The sequence below is a fragment of the Microtus ochrogaster genome, unplaced genomic scaffold, assembly GCF_000317375.1.
Source record: "Microtus ochrogaster isolate Prairie Vole_2 unplaced genomic scaffold, MicOch1.0 UNK29, whole genome shotgun sequence".
Taxonomy (NCBI): Eukaryota; Metazoa; Chordata; class Mammalia; order Rodentia; family Cricetidae; genus Microtus; species Microtus ochrogaster.
The window spans coordinates 2,463,904-2,482,051 of record NW_004949127.1 but is presented as its reverse complement, the minus strand read 5'-3'; the positions used below and the strand labels follow the sequence as shown (position 1 = coordinate 2,482,051).

Sequence of the window (18,148 nt, the reverse complement as noted above, 5' to 3'; positions counted from 1 at the left end):
TGTAGACCAGGCTGGTCTCGAACTCACAGAGATCCTCCTGCCTCTGCCTCCCAAGTGCTGGGATTAAAGGCCTGCGCCACCACTGCCCGGCGAGGTTTATTTTTCTATAGTGTTTCAAAGCATTGCTTTATTTCCTCCTTGCTCTCAGAAAGTTGTTCAGACATCTGATGCCATTTTTCTTTAACTTTGTGTCCATTGCCTATCTTTGTTGTGTGTCTAGGGTTGTCTTTGTTTGGTGCTATTTTAGAAGGCTTTGAAGAGCTTCTATGTTAACACTGGGTATTAGCTGGCATAAATATATGTATGCATTTTTATGTGATAGGCCCTACTGATGTTCTACTTATGTTCTGCAGTTTTGGTAAATATTCTTAAATTATTTCTTAGATGATTTTCCACCTACTCTTACCAGTATTGAGGATTGACTTAGAGTCCTGTATTAGTCAGGGTTCTCTGGAGTCTCAAAGCTTTTGGAATGAATATCTCTTTGTCTTTGTCTACATACATATACATACACACACACACACACACACACACACACACACACACACACACACACACGGGAATTTGTTGGAATGACTTACAGGCTGCAATCCCTGTAAGATTAGTCTTGTCCAGCTAATCCAGCAGTCCTTACCTGTGGGTGGAAAGTCCAAGGATCTAGTAGTTGCTCTGTTCTACAAGCCTGGGTGTCTCAGCTGGTGTTTCATATATGCCTGAATCCTGAAGAAGCCAGCTTCAATGCTAGTGAAGGAATGGGTGTGCTGGCAAGATGAGGGCAGGCAGGCAGGCAAAGAAGTAGTAAACGTGTCTTAGGGTTTCTATTGCTGAGAAGAGATGGCATGACCACAGCAACTCATGTAAAGTAATTAATTGGGCTGGCTTACAGTTTCAGAGGTTATTCCATTATCATCATGGTGGATCATGGTGGCGTGCGGGCAGACATGATGATGGAGAGGGAGCTGAGAATTCTACGATTCACAGACATCAGGAAGTGTACTATGTCCTACACTGGGCGTAGCTTGAGCATATGAGACCTCAAACCTGCCCCCAAAGTGACACACTTCTAAGGCTATACCTACAGCAGCAAAGCCACACTTCCCAATAGCGCCCCTCTCTATAGGCCAAGCATTCAAACACAAGTCTATGGGAGCCATATCTATTCAAACTGTTACCACAGGCCCCATGTGTATGGCAAGCAGGAGCTATCATTGTAGAGCTCTACTTTCTATGTAACGTGCACCATCTTTTTTTTTAGAACAGATTGACCACCTGCAAGACACACCTCTGTAGGATTTGTATACTTTTAAACAATTGGTGTGGGTTAATCGTCTATAAGATTTGAGAAACTGTGGAGAGTGTTAGTTCTATGTTTCTCTCTTCAGCTGTGATAGTGTTTGGATCAAGGTAAATTATGTTCTGATTATGACATCTTGTCGTATAAACGGAAGAGCTGAACATCTTGCATGTGTATTGTGCATGTATGTGTGTGCTGTACTTTTATGTCCTTAATATGTGGAGGTCAGAAGAGGATATCGCATGCCTTACTATTTCACTTTCCACTCTTTCCCTTTGAAATAGACTCTCTCATTGAACCTGGAGGGAGGTTTGGACCCAGAAAGTTTCGGAGGTTCTCCCTTCTCCAAATCCCAGTGTTGGGATGAACCTGTGGGCACACCCAACTTTTAACTTGGGTTCTTCAGCTTGTATAGCTGACTCTTTATCCAGTGACCCATTTCTCTATCCCCATGCATCCTTTCTTATAAGAAAATCTATGGTTCCTTTTATTTCACTTTCTGATTCTTTTTTTTTTTTTTTTTTTTTTGCCAAATCTGTAGCTCTCCAAACCTTTGTTTTCATATGTGTATAGTGGGAATAGTAGTAGCCTTCTTATTTTTTTGTGTCATGAATAAATAAGTCAAATTAAATATTCAGTCAGTGTCAGATGTTTTAATAACTATAGTGCTAGCACTATGATTATTTAATTTTCTGACATTTAATTTTATTGAGTATTGTTTAAGTATTTCCTGTCATGGCATCTCAAAACCTGAGAAATACACAATATTTGGGTACCACTTTATTGATTTATACACTTTTTAATTATGGGACAGCTCAACTCAGCTTCTGTTCTGAGGATGCATACTATAAATTATACACACGCTAAACATTGCAAAGTAGCAATTAATTGATTCATAGTTATATAATTACTGTCTTAAATTGCCTACTGCTATGGTAAACACCATGACTAAAAGCACCTTGGGATGGAAAAGGCTTATTTTGCGTATTCTTCCTGGTGAAAGTCCTTCACTGGGAGAAGTCATGGTAGGAATTGAAGGAGAGCAGGCACTTGGAGGCAGGGACTATTTCAGGGCTTGTGGTTCACTGGCTCACTTCTCAGGCTTGCTCAGCCTGCCTTCTTACAGTATTTAGGATCAAGCCCAGGAGTGGCTGGCTCCTTTAGTACCTCACTGACTTATAGGCAAACCTTAATGGAGGCATATTCAGAATTAACATTCTTTCTTCTTAGATGACTCTATTTTGTGTCAAGTTGACAAAAAGTCAACCAGGACAATGACTAAGGTGAAGATTAGAACATTGAGAGTTCATTTAGAAACAAGGGTTAGTATTTGACTTTTTTCTAAAATGCTCTCCTCTCAGTCATTTGGGAATCATTTAGCATGGTAATTCCTGACCATTGTTCAGGAAGACTTTCGTATACCTTGGCATATTAGTATTGGTGAATAGTAAGTATTCACGAGCACACTATAATTGAACATGAGGGGGGCTGGAGAGATGGCTCAGAGGTTAAGAGCCCTGGCTAGTCTTCAGAGGTTCAGAGTTCAATTCTCAGCAACCATATGGTGGCTCACAACCAACCGTAATGAGATCCATAATGAGATTTATATGCATACACACCAGAACACTGTAATATGATAAATATTAAAAAATAATTGGACATGAGATTTTAGAAGAAATTTTAATAAGACATAGAAAGTTTAATTTTAAAATCATGTAGAATTAAAGAATATTTAAATATGAAGGATAATACTTTGTGTTTTACTAAACTTTGAGGTGAGGAACAGAAGGGAAATAGTATTCCTGGCTATTTATGAATATATTCAAAATGAGTGGTAGAAAGAAAAAATTATCCTGTAATATTTATGAAATTTTTGGTACACAAAATTATTCTGTGTCATAAATGACATTGTTCAGTACTTTGGTTCTTTCATATATAACCTTTCGTGCATGGTGCAAAATTTTGTTAACACCTCTTATTCATGATATTCTTATCCATACAATGAGGGTCGTAACATTTATATCATAATCTTTTGTGAAAATTGAATTCATTTGTATGCATAACACAATCAGTAAATGTTGTCTGATTGCAGATTTTCCTGTGAAATTTAGTTTTCCCCTCCAACCTATGAGGTTTCTCCTCAGCCTATGGGACTTTACCCCCACAATGAGGATAGCAATATTTGTAGTAGGGTCTTCTGTGGAGACTGACTTGTTTTTAGAACACATAGTGAGTTCCGAGGAAATGTTACTTCATGAGAGATGATCCCTCACCTTTTCCTCTTCTCCCCGTGTCTTCATCAGGATTATATTCTCTGGGGTTCTCTGCTATATGAGCCTTCCCACCACTTCATGACAAGACCAGGATTGACCCCTCAGCTTCTATATTTATAACTGTCCTCTAGTAGAGAGATTAATATCTACTTTTTGATTAAACCCCTCTGCCCCTTAGTTCTAAGAAACTGCATTCTAGCTTACAGACCGTCTTCTCCTGCTCTAGTTCCTGCTCTTCCCTCAGGCAGTTTTCTCTGTAAATTCCATGACAGAATAAGTTAAACTTATTTATTGTGTTTTCTAAAACTGAACATGATTTTCAAACTTCCTCTTGAGTTTAATGTAATAATTTATCCGTTTTGTTTCATGTTTTGAGGCCTACTAATCAAGATCTGTCTGTATCATTATGAGAGTTCAGCCCATTTATTTTAAAATTGCATCCTTTTACCTTTTAAATATTGAGCTCTGAAACCTAACACACATACTGTAAGAATATCTGAGGTAGATAATTAAAGTATAATTAACTTTAAATGCCTTGGTGAAGGAATATAAAAATTATTTAAATTCAATCAGCTAGTACATTTGCAGTTCTCTTTTATTAGGTGTGAAAGCTAAGAATCCCCTGCCAACTCTTGAGGGCTCAATCCAGAATGCTGAGCTGAAGTACTGCAGCACATCATTGGTCAGATGTGCCTCTGGGACCGTGGGATCCATAAAAATCTGTGCCAAAGCCCCAGGTATGTGCAGCTGTGCCGTGTAAAACTTTATTGCCTCTGTAGGAGAGTCGGCCTCGCCTTTACAAGGAGCATTTGCTGAAACAAGAATTTCCTCATTGTTCCTGGGAATCAGAGCTTTCCATTGTTTTATTTGTACTTAATATTTTAAACAGTTCAGGGATGATACTTATCAATTAATTTGGATTTAAGGTGAAGAACTTTGCATAGTTTTAATAGTAGTTATGAGGAACAAATTAAAAGAATATTCATTGTTACAGTTTTGACAGCAACATGAAATGATAAAGTATGATAATTAAATATTGAATGAAGATGTTAGCAGAGTGGGTTTAAACAACACATCTGGGTGTTAGAAAAGTTAGTTTGTAATTGTCTTCCTGTCTTCAGTGTTTTGTTTTGTAATGTTCTCTGTAAGCTATTTGCAGTTCTTTTAGCAGTCTTAAATTCTGTTATATCATAGTACGTATTTTGCTGAATTGTCTGTCATTTCATTCTATAAACTATTCTGAGCATGCTCTGCATTCATTAGCACAGCGTCAAAACTTAAAATCCAAAATAGCTTCATCAGTCACTCTGTCGATTATTAACTAGATAGACAGTTAAAGTGACAAGTATTGATTAATCATTGTTTTAGTGGTATAGTTTAAGATCAACCATCTCCAAATTAGTATATTTTACATAAATACTATTTTTAAATTTTTTTTCTATTTTTTTCCAATCAATATTTCTGTTCAGGTGACAATGGAAAAGAAAAGTTGATTCCTTTGCTTCAGGGACCTTCTGACACTCGAGACCTTCACAGCACCAAGTGGCTTAATGAGAGCAGAAAGCCGGAGTCACTCCTCGCCCCAGATCTGATCGCGTTCACCACCCAGGTCCCCCAGCACATGGATGACTGCCACCTCTCTGGTAGGTGCAGCCTCTCAGGCTTCCTTCATCTGCACTTCAATTGTAGAAATGCCTTTAAATGTGAACCTTTCAGTCAATTTATGTTTGTTGGGATATACTCTGTAGTTTTTTTCTAAAATGTTGTTTCTTTCATATGAGTATTGATAAATGAAGTGTTTATAAGTTATGATTTTATGAGGACTTCAAACCATGTGTATCATGCAACCACAGAATTGTGTGTGTGTGTGTGTGTGTGTGTGTGTGTGTGTGTGTGTGTGTGTTTAGTTTACAGCTTTTTCTACAAGGCAGATTTTCTAATGCTGTAGTGCTTTGGCTGTGACCCTCAGTTTACCATATTGAAGTGACACATTTGGACCACTCATAGCTTTTCCAGAAGTAAAAGACTTCAATACTGAAATTAAAAAAAAATACTAAAAATTTTTTACCAACTCACAAGTTGTGATCTCTTTTTTTAGATTGTGTGGGGTTTTTTTTTTTTTTTTGGTTTTTTGAGACAGGGTTTCTCTGTAGTTTTGGAGCCTGTCCTGGAACTCCCTTGGTAGACCAGGCTGGCCTCGAACTCACAGAGATCCGCCAGTCTCTGCCTCCCAAGTGTTGGGATTACAGGCGTGAGCCACCACCGCCCAGCTTTAGATTGTGTTTTTATTGTTTTGCATTAGCATCTATTCAGAATCTTAGCTGTCTTGCTGAGAGCCAGTATCATAAGTTTGAATGGGGGCCAGTAAAGAAAAATGAGAAGACAAGGCCGGAATTAGCCATGTGTACAATGATGTACTTGATAAACCCAGGGTAACCAGTGGGGCTAGAAATGAGGGGTCCTTCAAAGATTTTGGTGAGCTTTTCAGATGGTGCAGAAGAGGGGAGCTCTGTTGACATCATACGGGATATACAAAAGGAAGCATATGCTAATACATCCAACACAGAAATTTGAAAAGATTTTTAATTGACCAGTCAATAAGTATGTGTAGACAGAGACTAAGGAAACAAATGGCTACAGATTCAGCACTGTCGTAGAGATGTGAAATTAAGTTTTGTTACGGTGTGTATGCAGCTGAGTCACTAGCACACTCTAAACTGGACATGAGTCGTCCGAAGCACGAGTTTGAGATTCCGTACCAGGATGCTGGCCAAGAGAAGACTTCAGAAGGAAGCAGTCATTTACAAAGCAGCATGCTAGCAGCACACAGCCAGATGCCCAGACCCATGGACAGCACAGAAGACCCAGTGATGATCCCACACAACTAAAGCAGGCTGAATATGCACACACAGAAAACCTAAAGTTTTCTCACCCAGCTTTGAAAGGAAGCATTGACTCCTTAGAACTCCTAGCATCCCAGAAATAATAGGAACAATTGAGCAATTGAGAAATATGATCCCATGAAGTTAACAGCTTCTGCACAGTAAAAAGTATAGGGGTAGTCCAGGACCTGCTACTCCAGAGGACTCTGAGCATCCTGGAAATAACAGGAGCAACAATTGATGAATATGATCATGAAATTACAAACATTTATGCACTGCAATAGGAATGATCAGTGGAGAGAAGACACTGATGAGAATCAGAAACTCTTCTCCAGGTATTCACAGGGTGGGAAGTAATAGCATGGAGTATGCGACAAATGAGATCAAGTGTCAAAAGAACAAATAACCCTGTTAGTAAGTGGGTAGATGAGTGCTACACACACTTACCCAGTGATAAGATCGTAGGCCAATAAGCACATGAAAACAGATTCAGATCTTTAGCCCTTATGGAAATCCATATTTACTACACTGGAATTCTGTCTTATCACAGTCAGAATTAAACTATTCTTTTTATAATATCTAATCCAATACAAATACTGTATAGATAGAGCATTGAGAGAATAATGACGGGAAAAGTATTTGTACGTGTCCTTTCGGAATTTTTATCAGTCACAAGACATGAACATGGATGCAGGAAAGGATTGGCTGTGTATGTTGTTGAAGATGTAGATGGGTAAAGTCGCTGTAGGAATCAGTTTAGAGGTTGTTTGCTGACAGTAAAAAAAAATGGAAGTATTTTATGATTCAGCTGTATCATTTCTAGATATGCCTTAAAGAGTCATTCATTCTGAGCTACAGAAACTCTTATTGTGCCCATGACTATTTTCATATTATTAACAAAGTCATGTTATGGAATCAACACATAACCATATATGCTCATTTCTGGATGAATGGGTGAAGAAAATGCACGCGTGCACACACATACACATGGAATTGCAATAAAGTGAAGCATTTTGACCGTTAATAAATCTCAATAAAGAAAAGCAGTTTGCTTCTTTAAGATTTATCCTCTTTAAAGAGAAAGACCTTAGATTCTAATAATAGTGTGTTCAGCAAGACTGATACAAGCATGAGATGTTAATATAGATAAATTATTTTTCCTGGTATTTAAAGGTACAGTTTTTGTGAATCAAATGGTCTCTTAACTGCCCTGTCTTACAGCACAAAAATTCCCATTGGCAGAACATAAAGCTGTGAGTGTAACTGTGTTGTACACAAGATAGAAAGTGGCTAGTATGGCCTTTTGTTTTCCTAGCTCTGTACAGATAGGTAGGCCTGGTGATTCAATAAACCACCTTTGTTAATGTCTGTTTAATTATATTTTAAACATGTTCTGCCATTTAGTAAAGCATGGGTGTTGTTTGTATCTACCATTTACTGTTGAGTTAAACAGTCTTCTACTTTTTTTGTTTTGCCACATACAGAATTAGAATAATGAGCCGAGCATATTTAAGTGATAACACAATCTTTTTCCTAACAATATTAAGGTTATACCTCATAGTTAAAGGCCATTCTTAGGGTTACAGATTGATTTGCCTCTCATGAAGTTTCCAAACACTAAAAACAAATTGGTGTAAGAATAATTATCTGTGACACTTAGGGCATTTATCAGTACAAGTTTTATAATTTCTCGTGGTGTTAAGGAAATTCACATAGTCATGATTAGATTTATGTTTGGTGGTATTTTTATGGATTTGTTTGCACAATGTTAATGCAATCATGCATTTGGTTTTAAAGAACTACTCTTTTGTCCTTGCTTTTTACTCCTTAAATATAATGTACTTTTGGTTTCTGTATTCGGGTTATCTTGAAATACAGTATTTCTACCCACCTTGGAAATACCAACTACATTCATGGCTAGGATATAGTAAGGAACTCATAAATATTTTTATAGAGCCAGTTTCAATGTGAGTCAGATTAGTCTTTTGAGCAGCAATCTGGATTTGAATCAAATGTGTGCATATGTGCTTGGGTATCACTGATGTGACAGCCACGTCATAAGTCAAGATGCTTGGATGAAAGGTACGCAGTTTGTAAACTGCCCTTTCCAGACGGGCCCCGCCTGACTGGACGTGCGCACATCCTCTGTATACTGCCTCAGACCTTTGCCCATCAAGGTCTTTTTTCCTTGGTGTCTCCTCCCCTCTGGCTGTCAGTCTTTCTGTCTCCTCTCCTACAGAGTTCCCTGATTTTGAGGCGGATAGGTTTGATGGCGACATCTCATTTAGGACCTAGTGCTCCAAGGTCTCTTATTTGGCACAGGGTCTAGTTTTGGTTTCCTGTATTTGTTCCCACCTATTGCAGGAAGAAGCTTCTCTGATGATGCTGTGCTCTGACCCGTGAGCACAGCAGATCGTTGTTAGAAACCCTTTCATTGCTGTGTGACTCTATCAGAAGAGGGCTGGGCCTGGGCCATGATGCCTGGCCAACCAGATTTTGTTTTTATGGGGTTTCTGTGTGTGCAAATTTGCTTCCCAGCTTCTATATGTGTTTCTTGTGCTTTTTCTTTGGCTCTTTTGTTTGTTTTGCCTAATTTTTCTAGTTTGTTTTAATTTTATTTATTATTTTTGCTGCCCTTTTGTATTCTAATGAGAGAAAGAAAAAAATGGATTTAGAGGAATAAGAAAGTTCGGAGGATCTCAGAGGAGTTGAGGCGGGGGGGGGGGGACACACATAATCGGAATATGTGGGGATAATCTGTTCCTGACTTTGAAGCGTCCTGTCTCCCTTTGTGGCACTGTCAGAAGCCTCACTTCCTGCACAGCGTGCTCTCTACACTCGACAGTGTTTACCTGAGGGGCAGCTTCTTGTGGGCTCTTAGCGTGCCGGTTTCCATGGTGTCGTCCTGGTCCCTTGGTAGGACTGCTATATGATGTGAGCATTTTTATGTTCATATATGTTGTTAAAAGTAGACATGCACCACAGGTTTTTCTGAGACTTTTTCATTAGTCAAAGTATTTTATCACTATAATTTATTGGTAGATAATATTTTAAAATGAGTTTAAGATAAACCCTTAATCTCCTATATATAGACCCTCACTTTTCTTTATATTTTGTGTTTTGCCTATGATTTTATAATATTTTTTGCTAAAAAAGCTCTGTGTTTTTATTAAGTGTGGGTTATAAATAGGAGTTGGTCTTAGTGTGTGCTGTGTAGAAATAGAGAGAATCATGAAGGACTCACATCCAGGTTTGCCCTCCCTGACCCAGTGTCAGGAGACCTTTTCGCACATGGCCTTTCTGTTGGCTCAGGTCTACTGGCCTGTGTGCTCTCCTTGTTTCTCACTATAATTATATGGAGTTATAGTAGGCATGTGGTGTTTTTTCCTGTTGACAAATCTTAACATCTATCCTTGTTTTTTTCTCCTCTGCTTAGAACCAGTTCTGTCATAAAATATCTGTGCAGTTCCTGCCTCCTTTTCTGAGACTCCTCAGTCCCTCTCCTCACTCAGTTGGAGCAGCTCTGCTCGTATTTGTCATCGTTCATGTGTTCTTCTCTCAGTGTTGTGACAGTACACCCTTACGTAGTCTGTCTTTCACCGTCTGACAGTGCTTTCCAGGGTTACTCACTGCTTGTCATAGTTTTTTCAGGTCTTTGCAGTGTTTGACATGTAACGAATGCTTGAGATGATTTGGTGGGCAGTGAATAAGTAAGTGAGCATTTCTGACACGTAGTCAGGGTTATGAGTGCATTGACAGATAAATAGCTCGCACTCAAGATGTACTAGCCTTCTCATCCTTTTTCTTTCCTCTTTTTAGAGGTAAGCTCAATGGTGGAGTGTATCTGCCAGCATCTCCCCTGACAGTTCTATTTACCACAAGGTAGCTTGTCCCTGGTTATGGCTTTTGTTGTTCTGGCTTTCCTCTTGACAGTGGCATGAAGTGACATGTCAGCCTCAGAGTGCCTCATCGAACTGACCACCTCAGCTTTCCCTCCACATCTTCTAATCATCTTGTCTTTTCCACTGAAACCTTCATCATTCCTGGCTCTGTTAGCATAGTAGTCTCCATAGACCTGATATGTTGTTTACAAATCCCGAGAGTCAGGGCACTGACTTTTGTTATAGATTATCATTTCAAAGATGTCTCTATAAGTTTATAGCTTTGGAAGATAACATACACTGTCTCCTCTAGGAGTCAAAGGGCTTACTGCCTTTCTCAAAACAACCAGTTCCTCCACAGGTTCATATAGTGTGTGTCTTTTGGCACGCAAACATTGTGTTGCAATGTCTCTGTCACAATGTCTGTGGGACATGGGAACAAAGGTAACTGGTGCAGCTATATTGATGTCAAAGGTGTACTAGCAACATGGTGACTAAGACTTTAGTCTCTGATTGGGGAAGTCTTTTCTTCTGCAGCAGCCATACAACAGATTAGTGCAATTTCAGGTTCTTCATAGTTCCTGATGCCAGAATAATAATGTTGTTCTTTATGGCTCTACCCCCCCCCCCCAAAAAAAAAACCCACCTCCCTGCCATCATGTTTCTCTTTTTTCCCCATGTATAGGTTACATTTATTTATATTTGTGTACATATGCCGGTAGGTGGCATATGTACATGCATTTACTGGTGCAGTGGGTGTCTTTTTGTATTGCTTTTCATTTTATTTTAAAATATGAAGTTCTTAATAAACTTGCATGTCATCCTTGTGTGTTTCCACACACGTTGCCTTCCTGCCTGCTGCCTTCCTTCCTTCCTCCCTTGCCCTTCTCCCTCCTTTCTTCCCTCCTTTTTTGAATTCTCAACTGAACAGCTCAGCCTAAACATTATCAATCATATCAGCCATTTTCTATATGTTTGAAACTGATACTTAAAATTGGTTCCAGTGAACTAATAAGCCTCATTGTCTCTAGCATTTCAATACTTGGTTCCCAGTTGATGGCTATGTTTGGGGAGGCTTAGGAGATACCACCTTACTGAAAAAAATGTGTCACCAGGAAGCAAGTGAGTTTCAAAGCCAGGAGCCATTTCCAATTCACTCTCTGCTCTCTGTGGTTTAAGAGGTAAGCCCTCAGCTTCTGTTTCAGCTACCCTGTCTGCTGTTTGCTGTCTTCTCAGCCTGCAACCATAAGAACAACTGAACTCTGTCAGTTACGATGGCCATGGGGTTTTGTCAAGCAACAGAAAGGTGACTGATACAGTCTTGCGGTGTAGCCCAGCCTGACCTGGATTTTGAGATCCTTTCTCTTCATCCTTGCTGAGTGCTAGGATTATGAGCTTGTGTTACCACACACAGGACTGGCTTTTCTTTAGTGTAGCAATACTGAAAGGAACATTTTCATTCTAGAGTTGGAAAGATAAAATTAGGTGTTTTCAATGCTATTCTGCAATAATGTAAAGTAAGTGTTTCTTATAACATAATCTTTGACAATTTATTATAATATTGCAAATTTTAGACAGTTTTCTTATTCTCTAGAATAATTCAACTTTGTAAACTAGATTAAGGGTTTATTTTATTTCGTCAGGTTTTTATGAAAGGAAATAATTTTATCTGTTACTTATCAAATATGATGGGCTTTTTATTGTTAGTGGAAAGTTAAAACTGCAATTCTGGTGTCAGGAAATTAGTTTTATTGGGTTGATTAAGCATAATAGAAAGTGCACACCAAAGTTCTTTGGTCAGGTAGCAGTTTCTAAGGAGATCTAAACTCAAGATTGTGCTTTCATTAGGGAAACATCTTCTTTCTCGAAATTCTCTTCCTAATGCAAAATTAGGGGTATTGCCTTGGAGTTATGCCTTCAGAATTTTTGATAGGACACTGGCTAGAAATGCTTTTATATTGTACCAATTAAAGACAATTCACATTTGTGATTTGGATATAAATATGTAAAAATTATACCCATCTGTCTAACTACATTTTCTCTGTCTTCCCTGAGGACTTTACTGTGTACTTCATCTGTAATTGTTGCCAGTTTCTATCTTGTTCCCACTGGCTCCTGGTGCAAAAACCTTGTCCTCTTGATGACAGAGCTTGCCTGAATGATTTCATGCTCCTAGCATTTTTGTTCATGGGAATTAGGAGCAAAATGTAACTACAGCGGAACAGAGAGTCTATTTTTGTAATTTTGGAGTTTGGGCTCTGTTATTGGAACTAAATGAAGAGATGCAGGTGTTCTCCAGTCCAAAGCCTTTGGGAGTTTTGAGGGTAAATGCTTGAAAAGAAAATGCATGTGTTTCCAGAGTCAGACAGCAGCTGTGAGACAAGGATTTATGTTTTTCTCAGAACTTTGGGATTTCAGAATGTTACATTTAATTACAAGCACAGAGAGGGGAGCAAATGTTAAAGATGTTGTGCATACTAATGAGTGTACTGATGCCTTCACCATGCAGACTAGTTGTGGGGATCTGTGTGCACGTGTGAGTTTACCGATGTCTCCATCATGCAGACTAGTTGTGGGGATATGTGTGCACGTGTGAGTTTACCGATGTCTTCACCATGCAGACTGGTTGTGGGGATATGTGTGCACCTGACTTTTAAGCATGATGTAAACAATTTCTAAAAGATTATGGTAGTTACAGAATATATATAGCATTTTGAGAATATTGCATTTGCAGTGGAGAACTTTTTAATCCACTAATTATGAAACAACCTATTTTCTATTTAGAAACATATGCATGCACACACAGATGAGTTAGTAGATGTGGAAAATATTTTCCATATGTACTTTGATTATAGCTTTTTATGATAAAACTTTTAAGTCATAACAATCTTATTATAAAAACTAAAATGTTTTTAAATATCATAAGTGTAAGTCTATAATTTTGAATTTTGACAGATTGCTTAAATTTTTATATAAAGCATATATAAATATATTTAAAATGCTTTCTCAGATAATATGGTTTCTTTGAATTTTAGTTGCTAAAAACTAAAATATTTCAGTATTTGTGTTCTTAGGTTTTTTATTTTGCTTCCTTTTTGGAAAAACTTTTTCTTTTTGACTTTCCTAGGTGGGTCTTCCTGTGTCCTCTGCCAGGCTTGCGGTATTCCTGTCTTCTGCTCTAGAGTGCAGGGACTGTAGGTGTGTGCCGCCACCATGTCTTGCCTATCATGCTTTTCCTTTTTTGTATATTCATTCATATTTGCTAATTTATGTAACAAGTACTATGTTACAGATTTTCTGCATATAAAGCTGTAATAGTTAATCACTGTTGCTAGTGTAAAACTCTAATATGTTGAGGAGATAGACATACAAGTCATAGAAGGACAAGTGAGTGGTTTGGTGGACAGACGGGCTTTTGTGGTCTCATCTGCTGGCCTCACGCCATCTTTGTAGATCGTAGTACTTGGACTAAGTTAACCTTTTTGAGTATTGGTTTCTCATATTTAAAAAATTGATCCATTTTTCTCACCTATTATTTTTGTGAATATTAAGTTTAGCACAATAAACTCGTTTGTTGTTAACTAAAATGTAATGATAGCTTTGATTGTTTTTTGATTAATCGATTGTATTAATTAGACATTTCAAGTTTTTCTGATTCTGTTACTCTCCTTCCTTGTTCTGGTCATGCTACCTGGTCCCTTTCCACTTCAGTTCTTCCTGTGGTTACTTTAAAACCTGGGACTGTTTGGCTCTGAAACTGGGCAGCAAAGCCTTCACCTGGTTCCAGAATGTTCCTTCCACACGGATGTGTCTCCTGAAATCGTGGTTGGGGGCCAGGAGCAGTTTCAATAGCAACAGGAAATTACTTTGCTCCTTTGAAAATTCCTGAATTCTGGAGTGAAGCTGGGGAGGGAGTTTTGTGGGCAGCACGAGGACAATACCGTGCAATTTTTCCTCTGTGTTTAGTAAAAAGAAGTGATAGAGAATAGTAGTCATTTCACTACTAAGTTGCAGATTAATATAAAGGAAGTAGTTGTGAATGGGCTACATGTGAACTAAGCTGTAAACTGTAGAATGTGTAGTATTTAGTCATTTATTTAAAGTCTCTTTAAGTGAATCAAAAGCCATAATTATTACCCAAGTTCATATTGTAGAAAATGATATAATTCTTCAAATTGTTTCAGCGTTTTCAAATGCTGGTTCCTATAGTTAATGTCCAGTTGCACTCACCGTGTGAATCAGTTCATGTTGTGAAGCTGGTTGTTCAGTAACTTTGACAAAACATTCAAGGTTGAAATTCCTGTTAATCTTTGCTCTTTCTCCTTTTCCTAGGTATTTAGCACCATTCCAAAGCTCTATCCCAAAAGCAGCTTTTGTATCTCATTGTGATAGAATTGGGAGTTCCTAAAGGCAGAAACCATTGTTAGTATATGAGGAAGGCAGAGATAGTTTTACTGTTTGGATATAGCTTTACTGTGTACAGGGTTTTGTCATTTCATTCTTAAATTGCTCAGTGGGAGAAGAACGTCTGGGTTGTGGAGAGTAATTTGGAATACTGGTAAACTAATGACCCTGCATAGATAGAGTATTTCTGTGTTTGTGAATAAAGGTAAACTAATGACCCTGCATATATACAGAGTATTTCAGTGTCTGCTTAGCTCTTTGTTGTTGAGGGAACCAGGTAGATACTACAAGAAAGTTGAAAGAGAATTCTTAAAATCTACAAACATTTATAGACCAGTAATAAAATAAAGTGGGGAGATGTATAAATTGGCTTTTTTCAGTAGTGAGGGAGACTCTTTTTCTCCTTGAAGGAGTTTAATATTTGCATACCTATAGTAAAGGATTATTTTATATTGCTTTCATTTGCTTACAATGTAAGAGTGTGTGTGTGTGTGTGTGTGTGTGTGTGTGTGTGTCTGAACTGAACTTTCAAAGGTGATGAAAAGTGCAGCGTCCAGAGAACCAGATTCAGATAAGCAGACAGAGCACCATGCTGAAAAGCATTATTTTCCCCTCATCTCCTAACTGGATTCCAGATGACTAGGCTAATTTTTGCTTGAATAGTTTAAATAGAGGCACACGATAGAAATGATGTGGTCAAGGAAGGTTCAGTACATGGAGGGCATTCAGGGGAAATGATATCACTGGCAGAGGGCAGTGATGGACAGTTTCCTTATGTCTGAGCTAGGTAATAATTGTAGGTAAATTTGTTATGGACCTTAACTTGAATTTGGCTTTTGAAACCTTTGCTTTTAAAGACTTTTCATCTAGTTGTTTGTTTAGTAACAGAAAAAAAAAATCTCAGGGTGAGTTGTTTTTATTTTTCTTTCTTTTTTTGATGGTGGTTGTGATGTTTTAAGTGTTTGAGCCTAGTAAATAATTAATTTTAAAAACAATTAGAACATTCTGTTGAAAAAAATTTAAACAGCAAATACTTAAAATCCTAGTATGTGCATAGTCATTCTGTTTTTATCTTTAAGGAGAGAGCTAGGTTTTGTTTTTGTAGTTGTTTCTCCTTTATATTTATTATGAAAACTCAAAAGGAAATACTTTAACTACTAGAAGCCTTTCTATCAGTTTAAAATGGTAAGTAGATTACATTTCTGTACTTTTTTCTGTATTTAGATTTTCATTTGCAAAGTAGAAATCTGAAGTTGGATGGGAATAGCTGAATGAATATAGTAGAAAAAGTTCTACAAACTCTATTATGGGTTAAGTATGAAGTCACACAAATACTCCCTTGACAGTAATCACCAGAAGGCACAAGCAGAAAAATAAGTTATTAGTAACATGTAAAAAAAGATAAACTGCAGGCAGTCAACAAGGTAGATCGTAGTATAACAAAGCATCTTACTGCAGGATTTTCCTCTCTGCCACTGTGTTTTAGAAACAGGATCTCTCTACATAGCCCTGGCTGTCCTGGAACTCACTGTATAGGCCAGATTGCCGTCAAACTCACAGAGATCCTCCTGTCTCTGCCTAGTTCACATATTTTTAATAAATTACCAATAGCAATGAGTAAGTTATGAGACAAATGGCTTTATTAGTCTTTTGGGATTGTATTAACAAAGTCTCCAGAATTCATAAAGCAACGTTTGTGTCAGACATTTTAGGAGTTATTCTCCATAATTCTAGTTCTAAGCTCTACCCTAAGAGGGTGATCCATGATGCATTGAAAGAATTGTGGTTAGGTCTGCAGAGATGACTTAGCAGTTAAGAACATGTGCTGCTTTTGCAGAGGTCCTAGGTTTAGTTTGATTATCCACATCAGGTGGCTCACAACTGCTTGTTCCTTCAGCTCTAAGGCACCCAGTGCTCTTTTCTGTCCTCCACAGGTTCTCACATGCATGTGCAGGCCTGTACACACGCACACGCACACGCACACACACACAAACACATACACACTCTATATAAAGCATAAGTATGTTTATGTCAGTTATTATGATAATCATAAGTTGTTTTTGCTATCCAATAGTAAATTATGAAATAATTCTGAATGTACTCCTAGATGTCTCTTGGTAAAAGGAGCCCGTATATTTTCTGTCATTGGAAAATGTTCATATTAAACGCTTGTTTCAAAAAGTAGTTAATATAGTTTACATAGAAGAGGACCAGGAGTATAGCTCAGTGGCAGGACACTAGCTAGGCCTGTGCAAGATCCTGGATTCAATTCAGAGCACCATGAAAATAATAAGTAAAAGAAAACAATGCCAAACTGCTTTATTTATTACCTTTCTTATAGCTGTGACAACATGCCTAACACAACTGTAGGAAGTGAGACTTAATGCTGGGTCACAATTGAGCCTTCTGGAGGAAAGTGTTCCCATTGTAGACCAGGGTCCCAGAGTGAGTGTGAAGGAGGAGGAAGCCAGCAGAGCACCTGCACTATCCTCTTCTTGCCTGGGAACTCGACGTGTACCCACCAGCACGCCTTCCCCAACACTGTGCAGCAGAAAGCAAATCCGCAGTTGCTGCTGCTCCAGTCAGCTCCTTGCTCAGCACAGCCACCACACACGCTCTCACAGTACTGGCCAGCAAAGCCTGGAGGAATGGTAGATTAAGTGTGTAATGCTCTTTTGACTTAAAATGCTTCCATTTTTTAATACATTTGTTGGGATATAATATCATAAATTCTTAATGGTTTGGAGGGTGTTACCATTGTGGATGTAACATCCATAAAGAACAATATAAGAAAACTTTAAAATTGATAATACCTTTGCTTTGTTTTTTTGAAGAGTAGGTCAAACTAGTAGTAGAATGGGAAGATAAAAAAGATACTTTTGTGCAGGAACCTGCAGGTCAAAGTGTTCCCCAGACAACAGGGGTTTGTGCTGGCTCTTCCTTTTGGTTATACCTTTATTTCCGATTAACCTTTCTTTTCATTGAAGCATAATTCATGTTATTAGCAAAGATTTTTAATTTTGAAACTAGGTCATTACCTTGATATAAGTGGGTAAAGATTGAGAGGAAGAAAAAGTCAAGCATTTAAAGAAGTCTCATGTGAACATGGGGCTCAACAGCTCCACAGTGTAGACGCTGGGGCTCAACAACTCCACAGAGTAGATGCAGGCCACAGGAAGTAGCGGGCTCCTCATTGTTTGACAGGTGATGCTCAGTCATTAAGAGGAGGGGAATGAGGAAGCAGCATTGATTTAGCTGAAAGAGGTGTCTTTAAAAAAACTGTTTAATAGAATTAAAGTTTCAGCCGGGCGGTGGTGGTGCACGCCTTTAATCCCAGCGCTCGGGAGGCAGAGGCAGGCGGATCTCTGTGAGTTCGAGACCAGCCTGGTCTACAGAGCTAGATCCAGGACAGGC

General features: G+C 38.3%; 1 protein-coding gene across 6 annotated transcripts in view; it reads left to right on the top strand.

Moving 5' to 3' along the window:
- Vps13b (vacuolar protein sorting 13 homolog B) overlaps positions 1–18,148 on the top strand; it is a 441,647-nt gene that overhangs the window by 105,004 nt on the left and 318,495 nt on the right. For all 6 annotated transcript variants that reach the window (XM_026789767.1, XM_026789768.1, XM_013354110.2 and 3 more), the window contains exons 18-19: positions 4,170–4,304; positions 5,037–5,210. In XM_026789767.1, coding sequence (XP_026645568.1) covers positions 4,170–4,304; positions 5,037–5,210 — 309 coding nt within the window. The remainder of the gene's footprint in view (positions 1–4,169; positions 4,305–5,036; positions 5,211–18,148) is intronic.